At 40.1% G+C, this 23,328-nt stretch overlaps 1 protein-coding gene across 3 annotated transcripts in view; it reads left to right on the top strand.

Moving 5' to 3' along the window:
• The window catches only part of IGF1 (insulin like growth factor 1), a 74,829-nt gene extending 53,812 nt beyond the window's left edge, over positions 1–21,017 (top strand). For 2 of the 3 annotated variants that reach the window (XM_065937929.1, XM_065937919.1), the window contains exons 3-4: positions 1,014–1,195; positions 17,099–21,017. In XM_065937929.1, the coding sequence (XP_065794001.1) occupies positions 1,014–1,195; positions 17,099–17,158 (242 nt within the window). In that variant the 3' untranslated portion in view covers positions 17,159–21,017. Of the gene's footprint in view, positions 1–1,013; positions 1,196–2,613; positions 3,133–17,098 lie in introns of those variants that run through there. The other variant, XM_065937937.1, reaches the window with a different exon arrangement.
• Positions 21,018–23,328: the final 2,311 nt, after the last annotated feature.

Here is a 23,328-nt window from a genome sequence, read left to right as displayed (position 1 = left end):
AACCTATTTGCCAAGAGGCCTAATTGGTTTGCAAATATCAAAAGAAATTTGATTCATGGTGTTCCCTCCGGGCAATCAAAATCAAATGAGAGGTGGACATTTAGTTCATTCTTAGTCTAGTGATCATTCTACAAGAAAACAGAGCTGGTGGTTCTGGTCCCTCTAAGGTGATAGGAGAAGAAGTCCTATCACACTGGTATTGCTATCAGTTCCAGTTCTAAAGCTTCTGGATGCAGTCAGCAGCAATGCTGTCTCTTCACAGACCCTATGTGATCCTAGAGAGTGATGCTCAAAGCAAGCGAACATATATTTAGGATCCACTAGGTGTCAAGTGATGCACTTAGTACTTTTCATACCGTATGCCATGTAATCCTCAAGCGATGATTAGAAAGAACATATTAACTCTCCTTTACAAATGGGTAAACTGAGGCCCAGGAAACTTGAATGACTTGTCATTTGAGTATGTCATTTCCAACCCTGAGTCTAGGTTTCCACATCAGTTAAGTGATGAGACCTTCCCAGACTTAAAACCTCTTTGATTTTCAGTGGAATGTTATAATGGAAGCAGATAAGACAAAGAACAAACATTGGAGCCATCCTGTGCACAAAAACCATGCAGATTTGCTAAAAAGATTTAAAAAATGGAAAACATGACCTTTTAATTAATATTCTTAGCAGCCTCCCAATTAAGCCAATATATAAGGAGAGGTGAGGATTGGGCATAGACAAGATCCTTGACTACAGGTGGCTAAGAATTGGAGGACAATTAATACAAATAAATGAATGATGAATGAGCTATTGCCGATGAGCGTGGCACTGACTGCTGGAGACATACTGGAATCTGGAAAAATCTGGGAGGGTCAGGAGTTGTTGGAGGAGCTTCAAAAGAAGACTAACTTATAAAGGTGTAGGTTGACCTGGCATGGGGAGAGGAGTGTTCAGGGGCTGGGTGTCGCAGTGAACACAGCGCATTATCCCACTCTAAAGCTAGGCCCTCTGTTTGATCTGAACAGACAAGCCCACGGGGTACGGCTCGAGCAGTCGGAGGGCGCCCCAGACAGGAATCGTGGATGAGTGCTGCTTCCGGAGCTGTGATCTGAGGAGGCTGGAGATGTACTGCGCGCCTCTCAAGCCCGCCAAGGCGGCCCGCTCAGTCCGTGCCCAGCGCCACACCGACATGCCCAAGGCTCAGAAGGTAAGCCCGCCAGGGGTGGCGGGGAGGGTCGGCCAGCTTCGCGAGAGCTGAGTCATGCGGCTGAGCCTGTAGCAGCCGGATAGTAATTCACACCCTCATAGACTTCTGGCTCATAGAGTCAAAAGAGCTCCATTGTAAATTCCATCACTCCACTGCTGTGGCCCATCTGATCACCAGAAGATGGTGGAGAAGAGTGACTAAACCTGGGCTTTGGCATCAGACAAAACTGACATCCTAGCTTTGCCAATCACCAGCTGAGAGCCGGTGGCCAAATAATGTAGCCTCCCAAACCTTTGCTGATGAAACTATCAGTAAAGATGAGATAGCAGTATCAGTTACCTCATCAGGTCATTAATGTACATGCAATACTTTCCAGACTCCTGCACAAAGCCAGTGTCAGACAAGTGTTAAGTTCTGTCATAATCATATGAACAAAGCACGTGACATTTCAAGTCCTGGTATTCTGTAAACATGCAAAGAAAAATAACACTCTAAAATTGGAACTAATAAAAATTCACATTTAGTGGCAAACACAGAGAAAAAAATAGAAATTTCAGTTTGGCTCTAAGAACAGCAAGAAAATTCTAATGATCAAAATCTGCAGGTGTCTGTTACTAAGAGCAAGACTTTAAACAAGCCTTAGAGGTACTGTCTATGCCATCAAAAATATGTAAATCATCTGATGCACATTGATCACTTGATAAACCTTTGTTGAGTGAGTGAATGAATGGGTGAACAAATGTATGTAAGTGATTACATTTTCGTCACTAAGTAGAAAGAATGAGAACTAAAGAGAAGGTGAAGAAAATGAGGAAGAAAGAATAAGGAAAGTTAAATGCTCTCAGTTTTCCCTGAGGACTCTTTTGAAAAAAAACCAACTAGTGGTTTTAATCTTTGGAGTCAAAACTAGCATCGTGCAGAGGGCACACGATAAGAGATCAAGAAGTTCATAATGGCACCTTTGCGGCTTCCTGGTCCTCATTTGCAGCTGAGGCTGGAACAGGGGCCTTAGCAGAGATGTGACCCCAGGGAGCCACCCTGAGTGATGGAAGGGACTGGGCGCAGTCTGATTCAGAGAGAACACAGGAACCCGTCGATGTGTCAGGGAGCAAGCCCCACATACCTTTCAGGTGAATGTGACTGGGAAGTGTGCTCAAGGAGAGCAGAGGCAGGTTAAATCTTTCTCATTCCAGCTGACCCCATGCCTTTCAATTTCTACTTTGGGGGGGGTGGGTGGTGTCAGAGATGAGTCCCTAAGTTCTGGAATGGCAGGTTTAATAGTGACTGAGGTTCAGACACCTCTCCAGCACCAGTGCTGTCTTCTGCATCTATGGAGCCAAGGCATTCAAAGGCTCTTTCTTCCGGGACACCAAGGGGACCACCTGTTCTCAATGCAGTTATTTTTGTGATGTTTACAGTATCAGCCCCCATCTACCAACAAGAAAATGAAGTCTCAGAGGAGAAGGAAAGGTGGGCCAAAGAAACACCCAGGAGGGGAACAGAAGGAGGGGACGGAAGCAAGTCAGCAGATGAAAGGGAAGATGAAAGAGCAGAGGAGAGAGACTGGAGCTAGGAACTGAACACAGGCAAGAAAGGAACATGGAGGAAAGAAAGACTAAGACAGAGATGAGGCGGATGAGAGAGAAGCAGACGGCAAGAGAGAAAAGTGGGAGATGCTATAAAGGAAATGAAGAAGAGTAGGCCAGCTGGAGCTAGAAAACGCATGGGACAGAAGGAGGAGAAGAAACCTGTTGTAGGAAGTGGCTGATAAACATGGAGAAATGAAAAAGTAACATATAATGCCTGAGAAAACCCAAACAAAGACAGTGGCAAGAATGAAAACATGAACACAAAGTACGAAAGAGGGAAATAAAGAAATATTCCCTTCCCCACAGAAAAACAAGCATTAAAATAAAAATCAAGGTTTTTATATGCATTTTAATTTTTTGTGTGAATTTTACAAGAATTTCCACGTCAATAAATGTCCAGAGTTAAATGTTAACCCCAAATTTTCAGCAAGATTGAATTGTGTCATAACCATCCCCAGATTTCCTTCCCTACAGTGTGACTGGAGGCCGCATTTCTTAGTCAAGCTCGGGCCAAAGGGCACCCAGTATTTGCCTAAAGGCCCGTGAGGCCTGAGAGCTTACCTATGAAAGGAGGTCACTGAACTTTTTGTGTGTGCACTTTGGAATCAGATATGAAAGATGCATTAATGTTCTGGGGCTGCCAGAATAAAGTACCACACCACAGACTAGGTGGCTTACACAGCAGAAATTCGTTTTCACACATTCCTGGAGGCTGGAAGTACAAAGTCAGAGTATTGGTAGGATCAGTTCCTTCTGGGAGCTGTGAGTGAAGGATCTGTTTCAGGTCTCTTTCTTCCACTTGGAACTGGCCTTCTTTTCCCTGTGTTTTCAGATCATCTTCCCTCTGTACAAATCTCTATACCCAGATTTCCTCTTCTTATAAGGACCCTAGTTATATTGGATTAAAATATGACCATCATGATCTTATTTTCACTGAAGTTATCTGTGTAAAGACCCCATCTCCAAATACAGTAACATTCTGAGGTACTAGGGGTTAGGACTTCAACTTGTGAATTTGGGGCGGGGGTGGGGAGGACACAAGTCAGCCCCAAACCAAAGACTCCTGATGTCTGACTACTGCCCTATGATTCTATCACCTATAAACGTCTCTCTCTTATGCGCCCGCTCCCCCCTCACACACCCCCCCACTAGATATTTAGACCTGAAATCCTATGAGTTTATGTTCCATGAAATACCAGAACCATGTTATGTTAGGGCTGCAAAAGGTCTCAAATCATTTGCTTCAATCCCTTCATTTTAAAGATAAGGATACTGAGATCTATAAATGGCTGAAGGATGCCTGAAATGGCTGAAAATGGCTTGGTTTCTAAGCCACACCCTCTTTCTGGCCGGGAGAGAAGAGCACAAAATCAACATGGACTAAGAAAGAATTCCAAAAGGAAAAGATGGGAGCAAATGAGAACAAAAGCACTCAGTTTTCTTGAGGGTAAAGAAATGCCAGGTAGAATCACAGAATTTGAGTCTTAGAGACTTTCCTCCTTCCGTTTCCTTGATTTAAGCAATAGGGTTAGTATCTTCATAGATAATAAAGCAAAAAGTCTCAAGATCATTCAAATTGTGAATTATACGAGCTAAGGGAAGGTGCAAGAGAGAAGTGCTCAGCCAAGCAAATGACGACACAGGGTAAGAAGATGATAAGCCAAGAAATGAAGCATTTCATCCAAATAGCCCTCTTGGAAGATGTCAAGATATAAAGGAACATCCTTTCTACCTGTCCTTCTTGCCCCAGCCATGCTTTCTACTTCAGGATCATCTTTTGTCCATGGTTCACTGAAAACGCAGGATATATGATATATAGATATGTCCAAGTCTCAAGCCAGGAGGAAAAAGTTTGATCACGAGCTTGTCAGAGTATCGTATGGGAGCCAAGACACTTCTGTTGTGGTTGCAAAGTGGGTCCTGGCTTATCAGAACAGATAAGAGCCAGGCTGGAACCTGAGCCCATCTGGCCTTCTTCAGGAGACTCCCAGTTCTCCTGCTATTACATCTATGGTTTGGAACCAGCCCCAGATAAAAGCCTCAAGCATAAGCCAACACCTACTGTTCCTACCACCTGAGAGTAACCCTCAAACTGAGATGGCTTTTCAAGGGACCACAGTTTGGCAGAAAAGTAACAGTCGATGTCCTGTGGGATTTCTTAGAGGATTATCCCTTCCCTTTTTCATTGATGGTTGCATCAATGCCATTATAACACAGGGATAAATGACAATTATACCCAATAATGAACATCATTCAAGAAAAAAGGCAAAGACTTTAAAAGGAAAATAAAGCAATAGAACTTTCCAGTTAAAGAATGCTTCACCAACAGACTATTAGTTAAAACCCTGCTTCCCTGGTGGCTCAGATGGTAAAACATCTGCCTGCATTGCGGGAGACTGGGTTCGATCCCTGGGTCAGGAAGATTCCCTGGACAAGGAAATGGCAACCACTCCAGTACTCTTGCCTGGGAAATCCCATGGATGGAGGAGTCTGGTGGGCTACAGTCCATGGGGCTGCAAAGAGTCGGACTCAACTGAGCGAGTTCACTTTCTTTCTTTTTACAATGGGTTATATTAACTCTAAAGCAGTCATCTTGAATGCCTATATGTGATTTCTAAATAACATAAATTAAGTAAACAGAAAGAATCTATTGCTGTCTTTCATCTCCTCCCTTCTACTTTTAAAACAACCACTAGTGATACATGGCTTATAAAGATGAATGAAAGGATGGATGGACAAATGAGTGAGATAGGGAGGGGAAGAGTGGTTGGGAAATAGACCATAAAAGTTAAGTAGCACTGTGTATGTGTTAGATGTTCAGTCATGTCTGACTCTTAGCAAACCCGTGGACTGTAGCCCACCAGGCTCCTCTGTCCATGGAATTCTCCAGGCAAGAATACCGGAGTGGGTAGCCATTCCCTTCTCCAGGGGATCTTCCTGACCCAGGGATGGAACCTAGGGTTCTTGCGTTGCAGGTGGATTCTTTATCGTATGAGCCACCAGGGAAGCCCTGCTGAGATGAAATAGTTCCTCTCGTCCTTGCCTAAGACAGTGATGCAAGTGCAGAGTAAAAGAGGGAAGGCAGAGGAGTTGTGTTTGCACAAGTTTTGCATGTTTGGAATTTGCTATACTCAAGCCAAAACTGAATTCATTCAAGGACTTATTGCTAAAGGTGGAAACCAGCTGAGTACTTTATAGTGAATGTTATGTTCCCTATTCATCCCCTCCATGCTTTCTTGAAGTAGGCAGCATATTCATAATAATTTGAAAGCCCTCTGTTTCAACTGCTTCTTTTAGGGCAAATTGATGGTTGTGTGTAAAACCAACAGGAATATGTAAGGACTCATGATCCTTAAATTGTTGAAAAATATTTTTCCTGAGTACCCACGATATGTAAACCTCTGTACAAGGCATGAAGGAGAATGATAAAGATAGGTGAGGCAATAAAACATAGTAGTTAAGAGTACAGAATCTAGAATCAGACTGCCTGGTTTCAAACCCTGGCTATATCACTTAATAGCTGTATGTCCTTGGGAAAATAATGTAATTTACCTGTACCTCAGATTCCTCATCTGCCACATGGGAGTGATAATTGAATCTACCTCATAAGAGTTGTGAGGATTTATTGAGATTGTGTGTGTGTGTGTACAAATATAAATTACAGTGTTTAAAATGGTACCTGGCACATAGTAAGCACAATTAAGGTTTTAGTTGATATTATTTTTCTTAGTTCTTAAAATTACAGCCATCTGAAAAAGAAATAGGTCTCATCAAGTGGAAGTGAGTCCCCTGTCACCAAAATCTTCAAGCTTAAGCTTACCAACACTTTCCATTCATGTGGTAGTGTCTTCCAAGTGCATGATAAGAGAAAGAGAATTCAGTGACCTAAGACCCCTTCCAACCCGGAGAACCCCAGTTCTATGAATTATTCCAACTTCAATGGAAGTTCGACTGTCCTGTATGAGGAACCGTTAACTTTTATTTTGAGGTTGTAGAAAAGAAGTTTCAGAAAACCACCATTTTTCTCAACCAGTTAAAATCAAATGTAATATGTGTTTTCATTTCACAGTGCCTGAGGAAAATTTAATTGTAGCATGAACTCCAGCCCTTACTAGTTTAAAGTAAAATTGCCAAAATAAATAAAAATGTGGGATATTTCCGGGCTCACACAGCTTCCGGGACATTTCGGTTTCTAGGGCTGCCGATTCAGTGCCTCTCACAAGCATTTGATCTTCTTTCAAACATCTCTTGAAAACAAACAAAACCTCATACAGCTTCTCATGTGCGTGCTGTTAGGATGTAAGGGTGGAAAAGGAGGCAGAGAAAGAAGCTCCGGGAGAGCCCCTCCTCCCTCTCCCCTCCAGCTCCTGACCTTCTCCCTCCCACCCTCGCCAACAGGAAACGATGTTTTCCTAACTAATAAGGCTTGCCATTTCTCAAGTCCACTTACACACCATGGAGGAAGATGAGGTCTGTTCTCTTTGCTTGCCTGTATGAAGGGAATAGGGCTTTGAGCAATGTTTATTAGACAACAGACAGCTGATGTTTAATCCAGGACAAAACTGATAGTCTAGAGTTAAGGTGGAAGCCTTTTGCTGACAATGAGAAGATAAATCACTTACAGTGGTCTGTGGTGACCTAAGTGGGATGGAAATCTAAAGGAGAGGGGACATATGCATACACATAGCTGATTCACTTTTCTCTACAGTAGAAACTAACACAACATTATAAAGCAACTATACTCCAATAGAAAATAATTATAAAAAATAAAAATAAAGATAAATTGTTTTAAAAGAAGCAGAGTGCCTTTATGAGTTTCTAAATATCCACTATACAATTCTCCAGTGATTAAAAGCCCAGCACCTGAATCCTTTGAAAATCAGTGACAATATATATTGGCCTGGGCAAGATAAGTCCATTTTTAAAGAAGGACCAGGCAAGGTTAGGAAAAGCTTTTCAGTGGTCATTAAATTTCCAGGTCTGCAAGGTCAAAGTCAGTTTTCTCATCCTCAGAGCTCTAACTGAAATCTGAATACCATTCCCTGATACTCATCTATTTAGGATTCCTTCTTTAATGGAACTGCTTTAACACCCTTAAGGGGGGCTTCCCTGGTGGCTCATGTGGTGCAGAATCTGCCTGCAATACGGGAGACCTAAGTTCAATCCCTGGGTCAGGAAGATCCCCTGGAGGAGGGCATGACAACCCACTCCAGTATTCTTGCCTGGAGAACTCCATGGACAGAGGAGCTAGTGGGCTACAGTCCATGAGGTCACAAAGAGTAGGACACAATTGAGCAACTAACACTTTAATACCCTTAGGGTTACCTTGTTTTTATCTTACAACCAAAAGAGATGGCTTAGAAATATAGACTTACATTTAAACTCAAGGAGAGAGAAATGTAAACTGAGAACAGCAAGGAAATTATGAGAGATGTGGGACAATGGGCATATGAGCTCATGTCTGGTACTAATGGAGAGCAGCAAAGAAGCTTCTCACCACATAAGGAACTCAATCATAGCTCAATGGGCTACTACCCCATTAGTAATAAGAGCTAGAAAACATTTCCAAAGATTCCCATCTATTTTATTCACTGATGAGATTATAGTTTTCAGATCCATTTGGTCAGAAAACTAAGAAACTTAGAAAACTAAGTCTTTTGGAAAATGTGGAGGTTTGATAGAAATAAGAATGCTGAAGGTCCATCCAACTTTAATTCCAAATATCCTTGGTGGTAACTTACAATCTGTAGTTAACTACAGCAAATAGTTTTGGAAGAAAGAAGATTATTTTCTCTTTGTGTGTGTGTGTGTGTGTGTGTGTGTGTGCGCGCGCGTGCGCACACACACAGTGGGATTCACATGCCAGAATTTCTTACAAAATTCTCTGTAAAATATATAAACATTCACATGGAGCTTTCTGTCTGGTCAGCTCCAAGAGGTCATGTAATCAAAGACCAGCCAGCTCTGCCATCCATGAAAATATGATGTGGTATTTTCACAGCTGTAGATGACAATTATGGCAAGACAAAAATTCTAAATGATTAGGAGTAAGACCATGGCAGGTTGAGGGTTGGATAAGGAATCCTATTGTAGACTTGAGAATATGTAATATTTATGTCACAATCTGAGTGTGGCAAACTTGAATCATTCATGAGGCATTGGAGGGCTAGAAAAAAATGAAAAATATAAAAGGAATTGATAAATACATAGCATTATTTTGTCAGTATTGACTGACCAAGGCCACTATTGGATGCTCTGGTTTGTCTCTGTCAATAATGATACTTGTTTCCTTATTCAAAGAACACTAGGATGGAAGTAAAAGTACTTTGGGCACAATTCTGATTTTCTTTTAAACTGTATACACACATGAATTGTTCTTGTGCCATTTTCTGTCTTGGAAAAGCACTGGCTGGCACCATGCATGTTTACTTTACATGCTGAAGACTCACGTCAACCTCAAACAGACGCAAATCACTTTAACTTGTCATAGTGTTATTTTGTTCATCCTAAAAGTTCAGAAGAGCCTTCCAAACTTGCAAAATTTCTCTCAATTCAGAGGAGGAAAATTCAGAACACAGTATTTGAATGTTCTGCCCAGATTTGTCACACACACAAAGCATGAGTGAAAGAGGGTAACGCCCTTTCCTACTAATCTCTGAACTCATCACTATTGCATTGAAATGATACCAAAAGGTAACAACCTTGAGCCCCACATCTCCCCAGAATATTAGAATATAAATTACTGCATACATGAGTTTAAGGACTCCAACATATGTTTTATGTCAGATGAAACAATGCTATTTTGGAGGCTAAAGAGAAAAAAATAATCAAATCCAGTTTTTAGGTAAAAATATGCTGAATCTTTAGCACATATCAGTAAAATTGCTAGAATCTGGTGTTTCACTTTTTTAAATACCACAACAGTTGAACCTTTCAGCAATTCTAAAATCAACTCCCTCTGGGAAAGATAGTGTGCTCAAAGTGTTGTGTGTGTTTTTTTTTAATTTAAAAATGTAACGCAAACAGCTAACAAAACAGGCTGCCCGTAAAATCAACAGCCTAAGCAGCCCTGGAGTATTTTACAACATCCTTCAAGACTATTCAAGGCAACATAAATAACTCTTGCCAGCAAGGGAAAATACCCTTCAGCTTTTTTTCCCTTTCCTTTTTCTTTTTTCAGGCTTTTAAACCATTTTGGTAGTGATTTGCTACATCACAGACAAAAATACTTCAAACGGAGTCAGGTGGTATCCTTTGAAAAGTAAGGAATTGCCAAGACAGGATAATCTGTGAATAATTATAGGATAAACACATTCCCTAGACTGGGGGATTCCTAGAGGTGTACCTGTCACTAGAAACAAGAGCTAAGCATCTGCTAGTGCTGCGGTCAAGGGCGCCCTGGGCACCCAACAAGTAACTATTACCCCCCAATCAGAGAAAGGGCAGTACTCAAGCATGGGGTGTGCCTTCCCAACAGGAACTATTTCTAAAAAGGCAATAATAATAGCTGTTATTTATTAGGCACATGCCCTGAGGTAAAGGCTCTCACAAATCACCTCCTTAATCTTCACCATTAGCCTAAAGGGTAAATGTTATAATTACGCCCCCTCCCACATTGTACAATTAGAAAACCTAGACTAAGGGGGCTAAATGTCTTGTCAAGGTCTTGCCCTAACAAGTGGTCAGACCAGAATCCAAATTCAAGGTGGACTGCAGCATGTTAACCACGCACTGTGCTCTCTCTTCTGCATTTCTTCACTGATATTTACTGTACTGCAGCCTGGCAGCTCTAAGTTCCAAGACAGGATGGGCTCTGTGTGCATCAGGAAGTAGGAGGCCATGCCAGGCTGCCGTTAACCTGAACTCTCTGCCACCACTCCTGCAGGAAATGCAAACCAATGGGACAAGCATTTCCGGGTTCGCCATTTTGCTCACACATCCAAGGAGGAGACAGAGGTGAAGGGACCTTGCTACCTGCCCTCAAGGAGATTACTTTTTAGTGGGAAAGCAAACACTTAGATAATTTGTTCCACAAGTCAGTGCTCTAACAAAGGCAGACCCAGAGTGGATTCTGACAGCACAGAAGCCAGAACAGACAGCTGTTGCCATCACGTTCACAAACGAGAGCTAAACCAAGGGTCCTTGAAACAGCTGGCTCTCTGGCACACCACTGCGGTAGGTAAATGTGTAAGGGTGATCACATGGAAGCATAACAACATTATGAGGTGGGTGCTCTTACTCCACCCTTCATTTTACAGAACAGGAAACTGAGAAGGAGAGGACAGTGCAGCGATTGTCAAAGGTCACACAATTCTGTGTTGGGAGCTGGGATCCAAGCTAGGTATATAAATCCAGGTTCTCTGAGAAATATGTATGAGACTGGGTTACAGGAGCAAGGGTTTGATGAGGGGAAATACCCATGTGAAAAGCAGCAGGAGAGGATCAGGAAAGCCCGAGTAAGTCAGCAGAATGCAAGTGCAAGTCTGACCTCAGTGAAGCCGAGGAGGAGATGACTGGGGACAAGCATCCTGGATGGCTGTACCATCTAAAGAAAAGTCAGCAAAGCCTCTGAGGAGTCCTTGAGCCAAAGATGGCCAATAAAGAAGTCTTGGGTTTCCCAGAAATTGGGTCTGCCCTGGTGTCCCCACTACACTCTTGAGCTATGAGAGGGGGCTGGGGGGCCCATCTACCTTGCATGGTCAGAGGAGACGATCATGTTGGAAAAAATGTCCTTTCCCACTCTAACCACATAAAAGATAGGGTGAGGTCATTTCCAGAAAAACATAAATAGAAAGGGGGCTGGGCAGACCAACGCTGTGCCCAGACTGTTAGACCTATCTCTTTGCTGAAGAGGCAGTTACTCTAGCAGGAGCATCCATCTCTTGAAAAGTGCACCTTGTCCTTTGGTTTTAAAAGTCACATCCCAGAGCACTGAGTTGATCTCATGACACTCACTCTACGTGGCTCCCAGAGATGAAAGACTGACCTCACTCTCCTGGAATTTGGACTTGCAATCCCCCAAAATAATGATATCAAAGTTGATACTGAGACATCGAAATCATCATCTAATATTTCACATGTCTCCAGGCTAAGCCAGCAAAATAGCCAGGGCACATCCTTTTCAACAGGTTGACATCTGGGCCATCTCTTCAATCATCCATTGCTTTTTTTTTTTTTTTTTCTATTTTGCCCTTTTTAGGAGAAAGTCAATGCTGAGTTAGAACTTTAGGCTGTACAATAGACTATTAACATGATGGGCAGTATTTTCCCAGCATTTTTTATAGGGTGCCAGGCTTTTCTTAGAGTTTATGTCATACAATACTTAACTTGTTTGTAGTGGGTGGAGATGGAAACATAGTCTATTGAAAACATCACTGCTTCCTCCCTAAAATTTAAAGGGGCTATTATCCTTTTAGATTCTGCCTCTCAGGCAATGTCTCACAAAGATAGGCGGGGAGAAAGTAAGGGCTAATCATATTCACAGGGTTAGCTTTTGCTAAATGAATATTGTGCTACTAGATCTCCATTAATAGCATACAAATGGGACTCAGCTCACACTGGGATAAGGGAGGGTACCCACTTCCCTAGTTTAGAGTCTTGCCTTACCCTCTAAACCAGCATCTGCCACCATCTGGGATCATGGGCAACTCATGACATTATCAGTTACTGTTGCGTTTTGCAACACCAGATATTGGTCTACCTCTTTGGGAAGCATCATGGTCGAGTATCTATCTGGTGAGCTCCAGGATCAGAAGCGACTGATACAAATCCCAAACATGGTCACATCTTCACTGTAAGAAATCAGGCACGTTGTTTTTTATTCATATTTCATGAAGGTAAAATGGGTAAGACACTAGTACCCATCTCTGAGAGAACTATGAGAATTAAATAATAAAATGTCTACAATTAACACTTAAAAAACAGTGACCAGCACATACACATGTTCAACTGGTGGAACTGTTATTCTTTTATGAAGCTAATAGGTGGTTTTACTATTAGTTCTAGGTCTATCAATTTGTTCCTATGTGACCTCAAGCAAGTCACTAAATCTTCAGGAGCCTCAGATTGTGAATGATACCAATGCAAACAACCTCATCTCCTGAGGTTGTTGGGAGGATTCACGGAGATGACTGTGTAAACTGTAATATGCATGCAAATTTTAATCAAGATAACTATTACTGCCATTGTCGTTAGCTCTCAGGGAACTTAAAAAGTTTGTGGACAGTTTTCCACTGGAGAACTAAGAGCTAGGATCACCAAGAGATAATGGGGGAATGTGAATGATCCCTTCATGGCATTTTCCAACTTCCTATATATCTGTGTATGGCATACACTGTGTAATAATGTAGATCACAAATTAACCCCTATCAAACCTATCGCTCATGAGTCAGTTAACCCTTCCTTCAGAGGGTATGTTTCCTTAGCCAACCCCACTGAGCTTGAGGACCAGCTTGTTTTTTTTTTTTGTAAATAATGTTACCTTCTCTGGTGTCAATAGGAAACAGTATTTACTCACTACTGTTTTCCTTTCAAAAAATCTGTCTAGTTGCATACTAGAAACGGTTTTAGCTGGTTTGTTTGTCTTGGACAGGCTGTTGAAGTGAAAAGTTTTTGCTTGGCTGAATGTGGGACAGTTTCATAACCCCTTCAAGAAGCGCAATGAAGGAGGGAGGTTGCCAGCTCCGACGGCTGCCCCTCGCAGGCCTCCACTTGCCACCCATTGTCAAGGGGGGCCCGCGTCATTAAATTATAACAATGAGCAAAGCAACAGATGCAATGAGACTAAATCCTGAGTGCTTTTGTTTTGTCACTGTCATTGTCTGCAACAAAGAAGTCACATGTGAGAGCCTGGGCAGAGAGCCAAATGCAAACCAGACGACACCCCAGCTGGTTCTGAATGGCCTCCATCATAGGCCTGTGTGCATGGGAACCATGCTACTTGGAGCGGTGTCAGCTTTATCCAGTGAGTTTCTGCCCAGGACTTGGCTGTGATGCCGAGACAGGCCCAGAAGAAAGAGCCCAGAAGATCCCTCCACTCAGACTTTACACCTTACACTTCTGCTTTAAGAGAAAAGAAAGAGTTTCTGAATTGGGGAAAGGGATAAGATCTATGTGGTTGGCCAAACTAACCTCAATCATTTTTGCTACAGCGATCATGAATGTGAAGAGAGAGGTATGGAAGATACCTGAACTTTTTCTTCTGGAAGCCTGTGATTAATTCGGCTTGAGAAGAAGACTGGAGATTAAATGCCTCACGTGTTTTCTTTTTACTTGTAACCATTTCATTCTGGAGTGTTTCCTTGGAATGGGCTTTATTCAGATTCTTTAAAATCCTTTTTCTAAGCTGTCATGCCTTGCAAACAGAAAAAGAGGCTAAAACCCAAATTAGGGTATTTTTAGTCCTATTAATTAATTTGGTTACTAGTTTGATAGACCAATAGTATCCTTAAAAATAGTGACTATGGGGGTTTGATGAGCCATATACCGTCAGCAGGGTCTACTGAGAACTGAACAGAAATGTTTCAAGGAGTTTGGGACAATAGTATGTCCACTCTGTCGCTGCATGTCTTTCTTCCATTTTCCAGAGAACTGCTTTAAGGAAACCGAATAAGGTGTAAGTTTAGAAATAAAAACTTTACCGGTAGCTTAACAGCAGATGCTTTGTGGAGCACCAAATGCATGTCAAGTGAACCTGGTAAAATTTGTATATTAGAGGGGAAAGTGCCAGGATTGTAAACAGATAGCATCTCAAGCTCTCCTACACGAATGCCCATCTTCTTCCCACAAAGATTTTTTTTCAGTGGCCACTGAGCTAGATATTTTAATAAACATTTTTACACAATGGTGTTTTCCTCCTTCTATTTAGGAGGTATAAGATTTTTTTTCATTTATTTTTATTAGTTGGACACTAATTACTTTACAATATTGTAGTGGTTTTTGCCATACATTGACATGAATCAGCCATGGATTTACATGTGTTCCCCGCCCCGATCCCCCCTCCCACCTCCCTCTCTACCTGATCCCTCTGGGTCTTCCCAGTGCACCAGCCCTGAGCACTTGTCTCATGCATCCAGCCTGGGCTGGTGATCTGTTTCACCCTTGATAGTATACTTGTTTCAATGCTGTTCTCTCGAAACATCCCACCCTCACCTTCTCCCACAGAGTCCAAAATCTGTTCTGTACATCTGTGTCTCTTTCTGTTTTGCATATAGGGTTATCATTATCATCTTTTTAAATTCCATATATATGCGTTAGTATACTGTATTGGTGTTTATCTTTCTGGCTTACTTCACTCTGTATAATGGACTCCAGTTTCATCCATCTCATTAGAACTGATTCAAATGTATTCTTTTTAATGGCTGAGTAATATTCCATGGTGTATATGTACCACAGCTTCCTTATCCATTCATCTGCTGATGGGCATCTAGGTTGCTTCCATGTCCTGGCTATTATAAACAGTGCCGCGATGAACATTGGGGTGCATGTGTCTCTTTCAGATCTAGTTTTCTCGGTGTGTATGACCAGGAGTGGGATTGCTGGGTCATATGGCAGTTCTATTTCCAGTTTTTTAAGGAATCTCCACACTGTTCTCCATAGCAGCTGTACTAGTTTGCATTCCCACCAACAGTGTAAGAGGGTTCCCTTTTCTCCACACCCTCTCCAGCATTTATTGCTTGTAGACTTTTGGATAGCAGCCATCCTGACTGGCATGTAATGGTACTATTTTCACCATCAACGTACAAAGTGCTAACTTGCTTTTATAAAGGACTTGGTGATAATTCTAATGTTCCAGGTAGAGCTGAAAATATGTGTAAGAAAAATGATCAAATCCCTATGGGTCTGAGTCAATAGGTATCATTTCCAGTGATTAGTAATTGAGTCTGCCTCTGCTTCTCACCCTCTCCAGTTCTCATGTCTGAGTGATCTCCAAGGTCCCTCACAATGATCTTTAAATGTCTAACAGTGATTGGGAGAGTGATCATTTCCTTAGCCAGAAGGAAAGATTTGGAGATTCCAGTGCCTGTGATGAGAACCCTTGGTTTTGGTCTGGATGGAAAATGTTCCTGGGAAAAAGGAATCCTTAAAACTCATTCTGTACCAATGATTATCCACTACGCCCTTCTCTCAGGGCTTCCTGACTAGAAGGAAAATCAAGAGAAGCCACACCTGATGTTTATGCATGTAAATGTCATTTCCTTCTGGATTTTATATTGCAGCTTATTTGTCTAAATAAATGTTGCTATTTAAGTATGTTCAAGGATAAAATAATAATTGCAGAAGAGGTATAATGACTTGATCCTGCACATTATCAGAGGGTTCATTATATTCATTCAATAGGTATTTATTGAGCACCTGAAATGTTTTGGGCACTGGTGTAGACATGGAGCTGTAACAGTGAGCAGAGACATGTCCCTATTATCATAGGGCTTCTATTCTAAGCAAAACTCAGTATTCCTTGGATAACAGAATGGTTGTTGATAGGTGAATGGTAGCACCAAAACAAGGAACCCAGAATGTTTAATCCAAGAATAGTTCCTTTCCAATAAATATTGAATAATAATAATAGTAGTAAATAACAATTGGTAATACTTATGTAGTTTTCACGGTGTTCAAGGCCTATTATAAGTGATTTTATGTTCTAATTTTTTAATCCTTAATCCTAAAAGGTAGAAACTATTATTATCACAGTTTATGGATGAAATTGAGACACGGGAGATTGTCACTTACACAAGTTCACATAGCTAGAAAACAGAAGAACCAGGATTTGAGCACAGCTCAGAATGTCTGTGATTTTGTAGTTTCCAAATCAGGTACAAAACTCCCCAATATTCTACTTCAAAACCTCTGCCTCTCTCCAGAGGAGAAAAAGAAAAAAATGAAAAGTTATCTCCTTTTTACAGAAACTAAAACAGAACAAAAAGCAATAAAACGATGGAGGATGATCCCAGCATATGATTTTTTTTCTCACTAGGAAAAGGTGTTCCAAGCCTGAAGACTGGATTTTAAAGGATCGCCTTCCTGCCAAATAACCTGTGATAGTGGCAGATGAATAAACACATATTTTTGCGTGATTACAAAGCAATCCCCATGCCATCAAGGGTAAATTGAAGTAGCCTTAGTGAGGTTTGTCTAAATGAAAAACCCAAGGCCATCCACTTATTTATGTCTTTCTCAGAAAACCCTGGCCCAAGTTGTCTATTAAACTGACTGGTGAGACATAAGGTATGAAGGTTGAGACCCAATGTTAGAAACAGATGGGTTGGGTACATAAAAATTCATCAAAGTGATGTCACTTTTTCTCCCGTGTTTTTAGGAAGTACATTTGAAGAACACAAGCAGAGGCAGTGCAGGAAGCAAGAATTACAGGATGTAGGAGGACCTCCCCGAAGAGTGAAGAATGAAGCGCCACCGGCAGGACCCTTCGCTCTGCACGAGTCACCTGTCAAACACCAGAAGACCTACCAAAAACAAGTTTGATAACATTTCAGAAGATGGGCATTCCCCCCAGTGAAACGAGTAAACATTCCAACATTGTCTTTAGGAGTGATTGTTCAAAGCTTTGCACCTTGCAAAAATGACCCTGGAGTTGGTAGATTGCTGTTGATCCTTTATCCATAATGTTCTATAGAGAAAATATATATATATAGATCTTAGTCCCTGCCTCTCAAGAGCCACAAATGCATGGGTGTTGTATAGATCCAGTTGCACTAAATTTATCTCTGAATCTTGGCTGCTAGAGACATTCATTCAGCAGGCTTGTCTAAGTGGTTTATTAATTTTTTTATTTGCACTTCTTTCTACGCAACACAGGCTGTTTGTTTTACAGTGTCTGAAAACCTTGTTCCTCTATCCCGCCGCCCTCCCCATCACCTTTATATTTGCTGAATTTGGCCTCCTTAACAGCAGCAGCAAGCAGTTAAGTAGCACACCAGTGTTTAACCCACAAGATCCCATCTGTGGCATTTGTACCAAATATAAGTTGGATGCATTTATTTTAGACACAAAGCTTTATTTTTTCCACATCTTGCTAAAAGATACAAGTAGTTACAACTTTGAGGCCAATCATTTTAGGCGTATGTTTTAAGCATAGAAAAAAAAATCTCAAACTCTGAGTGGTTGCTTCAAGAGATGAGTTAGTGTGTGACCTGATCAGTACTTCTCTCTTTTTATTTCTTCCATATAGAGCACTATGTAAATTTAGCATATCAATAATACAGGATATATCAAACAGTATGTAAAACTCTGTTTTTTAGTACAATGGTGCTATTTTGTAGTTTGTTATATGAAAGAGTCTGGCCAAAACGGTAAAAGGTGAAAGCAAAACTAAAGAGGAAGCCTGGAGCCAAAGGTTACACAGAGGGGAAGGGTACTCAAAACTCAAACATTTGGGAAAGAAAAGCTCCCCAACTGTGGCTTCCAAGAAAAATAAGACACAAAGTCCACTGATACAAATTTGATTGGCGAGTCCAGAGAGGAGTAGAACAAGCAGAAGGCTAGGAGGTTAATAATCCTGGTTTCTTATTCTCGCTGAAGAAACAAACATCTGACGACTCTGCCACGGACTCACCACTGTGTGACCTTGGGCAAGTCACTTCACCTCTCTGTGCCTCAGTTTCCTCATCTGCAAAATGGGGGCAATATGTAATCTACCTACCTCACAGGGGTGGTATGAGGATTAAAAAGATAAAGCTCCAGATTTTTATCCTGAGTTGCTATGAGGGCATCAAGATCAGAGCCCTTGAGTTGCTAGGATGCCAAGAATTCTATAAACAACCCATTCACAGCATAGCTAGAAAATTGATAAGCTGAATGCTCTTGACATGCCAGTTCTTGTCAGTGAGGTTATCCAACTAACTATCTGTTAAAAGCTAACAGTTCAATCTCTTTTAAAACACTTTTCAAAATAGAAACTTTGAATCTACAATTCGGTTTTGAATTCTGCATTTGGATTTACAAATATTAAGTGAAAATGGAGAAAGGAAAAGAAAGAAGGAGAAAAACAGATTTCTACAAGTGAAAGGATGGTTACTCCTTTTGTTAGCACACAGACTCTTCCAGGCATTTACTAATAATCGAATAATTTGTTGTTGTTTAGTCGCTCAGTCATGTCCTACTCTTTGCGACCCCATGGACCATAGCCCACCAGGCTTCTCTGTCCATGGGATTTCCCAGGCAAGAATACTGGAGTGGGTTGCCACTACCTCCTCCAGGGGATCGTCCCAACCCAGGGATCGAACCCACATCTTCTGCTTGGCAGGCAGGTTCTTTACCACAGAGCCACCTGGGAAACCCCATCTAATAATACTTACTTTAATATCATAAATGAGACTATTCATTTTGAAAGCCACAGTTATTTCCTCTCTTTAAGCCCAAGATTTCAAATACTGAAATAATAACTAGTAAAAAGTCATAAATTTACTTTCCTGAATATACTTTATTCTTATCCTTGGAAGTATATACATAAACATATATTTTTAATTTTTTTTTTCACAAAAACATGCTTAACTAGAGTTGCAAGTTGAAAGACAAAAGTTTCTTTTCACAGCTAGAAATTTTCTAGCTCATAACTCTTGTCTGCTTAGAAGAGTGGCTTCTAGTCCTCTGTGGATGTATCTTATCCATTCAATTGAAAATTGGTATCAAGAAAACAGTGATAAGAACAAGTCTGTGCTGACCTAGAAAAGTATTTCCTGTCTATATATCAAGGTTTTCTTACTAAAACAACAAATCATTCATCATTCGTATCTTTTTATATGCCTTAGAATTTTTTGGTAAAAAGCAACCAGGCTTGATTATTTCATGTAAATTATATCCCTTTTATTCTAGGAGAGTGTACATGCAAAACAAAAATAGCATCTTTGGTTTTCATTCCACTGGTTCACCTCAAGGTTCAGAGGCCAGAAAAAAAGAGATTTCTTGTATCTCCAAACTTAAGCAAAAAGAGGCCTCTTTAGTGGATGTCCCTTTCAGCCAACTGGTATTTTAACCTCAGTCCACAGTGTTATTTGAATTCAGCACCTCCAGCATGCTGAACTATGTTCTGATCACTGTGGACAATGTAAAAGAAACCATAGGTGGTTTTGCTCTTCATCTGTTTTCTAGACATATGGGTTCTGTGGATCCAATGGGAAAATGGATCCGTTTTCCCAAAATGGCACTTCTGATTTTTATTTCTTATTCCTAGTGTATACCTTTTAAAATTACTGACTACCAACAACATGTTACATGCAACCTTCAACAGACTTATGTTTCCAGACATAGGTGAATATCTTAATTCTAAGAGTGTCTATGACTTATTTGATTCACTAATAATTCTATTCATAACCAAAAATACCCCAGTGAGGAAAGCTTAAATATGGAAAGCCATATTACTTTTCTTAATTTTTTCTAACACATAGTCCTATTCAACTGTATCATAAATCAGCTAGTTAAAAATCAGCTAATTATGCTAACCCACTGTCTTATTTTCAAATGATTTAAAACTTGAAGTCAAATTGCTTGTCAACTCCAAAAACCAGCTGATCACTATACAGTACAGCAGAATGACCCAGTATTGACAGAAGGAAGCACATAAAATCTTACAGCTCAATTTGTAAGCTTTACTTTAGAATTTTAAGATGAGGCAATATCAAGATATTTGCAAAAGAACTATAAATACGTGTAAGAGTGAGCTTTCAATTTATGGGTTGATTTCCAGTTTAATTGACAACACAATACCTAGGTCAAATGTCCATTCCCAGTTCCCCAAATAGTATAATTGTATTATTAGAACATTTTAAAATGAAGAAGACCCACTAAAAAAGTGAAGGCATCTTTCCATTAGAATCCACTCTTCTAGAGATAAGGGAAAACCCTCCCAATACTCACCCTACACACACACACACACTCATCCTAAGAGTCCAATGGAATATTGAGAAGAAATTGCTTCTTTGAAAAATCTTAAAAAAAAAAAAAAAAAAAAAGCCTGGTGTCCCTGGAGAATCCTTCCCCTCCTTGGAATGTCAATGTTTGTGTAGATGAAACCATCTCATGCACTGTGGCTTCAGGGTTTCTGTTACTAGTTTAGGCACTTGGGAGAATGCTTAAAACGGAAGATGTAGCACATTTTGCTTTCCCATTTATTGTTTGGCCAGCTATGCCAATGTGGTGCTAATGTTTCTTTAAGAAAGTACTTGACTAAAAAAAAAAAAGAAAAAAAGAAAAAAAAGAAAGTATAGACATATTTTTTTAAAGTATGAAAACAACAATTCTATAGCTAGATGGCATAAGAAAATAGCATTAGGTCTAGTCACCACCACCTTTCAACTTTTTATCACTTGCAAGTAGTGTACTGTTCACCAAATTGTGAGTTTGGGGGTGCAAGGGCTGAAGATGAAAATTGTTTTAAGTTAGAAGGCTCCATTGTTTTGTTGGCTCTCAAACTCAACAAAATTAGCAATATATTATCCAATCTGAACAAGTTGTTTGATTCAGGAGCACGGAGTATAGAAGGTAAAGAAAAAAGAAAAAAAAAAAAAAGACCTTATAGGCAAATGGCAGAATTGAAAAGATGATTGAGTTTTTCATTGATTTGTGTGTGTGTGTGTGTGTGTGTGTGTGTGTGTGTACACTCTCTGCTCTAAAACATACTCAGCAAGTGGAGAAAATAAAAACAAAGAGAAAAATGCATAGATTCACCTGCTAAAAATAGCTTCTGCCACATAACCCTTGAGTAGTTCTTTGACGTCGACTGGTTTAATAGAAGATATTCTCCCTTCACCTAAACATCTCAAAGAGCAGTAGCTCTCATAAAAGCAATCACTGATCTCATTGGGAAGTGTTGGAAAGTATTTCCTTCTGAGATGGGGGTTATCTACTGATAAGGACAGAGAAGAATTTATGAGAAATCGTTGAAAGAGATGGCTAACAATCTGTGAAGATTTTTTTTTTTGTTTTTACTTTATACAGTCTTTATGAATATCTTAATGTTCAAAAATGACTTGTTTTCTTCTTCTTTTTTTATATTGGAATAAGGGATGATAAGTTAAACCCACATAGACTGATTCTTTAAAACTATAGGCTAGATAGAAATGTATGTTTGACTTGTTGAAGCTATAATCAGACTATTTAAAAATGTGTTTGCTATTTTTAATCTTAAAAGATTGTACTAATTTATTAGAGACAGATCCTATTTGGCTCTCTTCATAAGGAAGAGCATTTCCCTTCAAATCACCTGGGCTTCCCCATCGATGTTTTTGAAAGAATAATCTGATTTATGCATCATTATGGCATCATTTATTTTTAAATTTTAAAATAAAATAAGTGTGATTCTTCTTCATGCCCCTCTCTGCAATGCTCGTAAAGTCCAAAATCTGAAAGGGGCAGAAAACAACAGAAAATTTTGTTGGTTCTTTGTTTTGGGTTTGTTTGTTTGTTTTTTATGCTAGTGTTTAATCCTATAGTACATATTTGCTTATTGCTATGTTAATATTTTAAAAGACTTTTCTGTTAGGTATTAGAAACTGATACATAGATATCTTTTTTGTGTGATTTCTATTTAAAAAAAAGGAGATGAGATGACTGAGCTTTAAGTGCGTGTGGTACAGGATAAAGATACAAATTTAAACAATCAAATCCTATCTGGAGCAATACTTTTTGTAGAGAACCTCTCACAGATGAGACAGAGGCCCAGGGGAGTTTTCAAACTCTTTTTTTTCTCTTAGTCCTTATTCATTTAGTATCTGTCTCAAAATTTTGTAGAGGACTGACCAAACTGAAACCCTGAAATGAAAGGGACCTTTTTTAAAACATACATTTCACCTGTTTTCTTAATTTATGAAGCCACATTGATCTTAAACATGGTCCCCATTTCTCCCCATTCTTTAGCTGTCATTGATAAGGTCTTTCAAGAAAAAATCACTTAAAAAGAGAACACAAAAATTCGATTGTCACTGCCCAATTGAAATGTAAATTAAGATATAGTTTCTCCTATTTAACCCCTACTGAATCTCACCTGTCACCTTCAAATGGCCTTCATTCTCCTTAGGATATGCCTTTTTTTTAATTGCCCAGGCCTAAATGCACTGATGTAAAAGTAGGAAAAATGAAACAAGAGCTCAAAAATCCCTTCCAAACCACCCACTGGCCCCACTCACCTACCCATAGCAAAAATCACTACTGTTAATCCCTTAATCTGATTTTTTTTGGGTATTTATCTTGTACCTGCTGCTAAACACACTGCAGGAGGGACTCTGAAACCTCAAGCCACCTACTCACATCTCTTATCTGTGTCTGTGTATTATTAAAATGTCTATTCAAATATCAAAAACTTTCAAACATCATGCAGCTTGTATTCAGTTTATACAAAGGCCCCAAGTACTATGTCAGATCTCTTTTTGCTGAAAGAGCTAATGAAGTTGAAACCTGGGATTACATCATGTGTTTTGCTTCATTTGTTTTTATCACATTTATAGGCCAAGTGTGATAAGTAAACTTACAGACACTGAATTCATCTTCCCTGCTACTCTGAAACCAGAAAATAATGATTGGTCATTCATTATACCT

The sequence above is a fragment of the Muntiacus reevesi genome, chromosome 1, assembly GCF_963930625.1.
Source record: "Muntiacus reevesi chromosome 1, mMunRee1.1, whole genome shotgun sequence".
In the NCBI taxonomy this organism is placed as follows: domain Eukaryota; kingdom Metazoa; phylum Chordata; class Mammalia; order Artiodactyla; family Cervidae; genus Muntiacus; species Muntiacus reevesi.
This window is presented reverse-complemented; position numbering and strand designations above follow the sequence as displayed.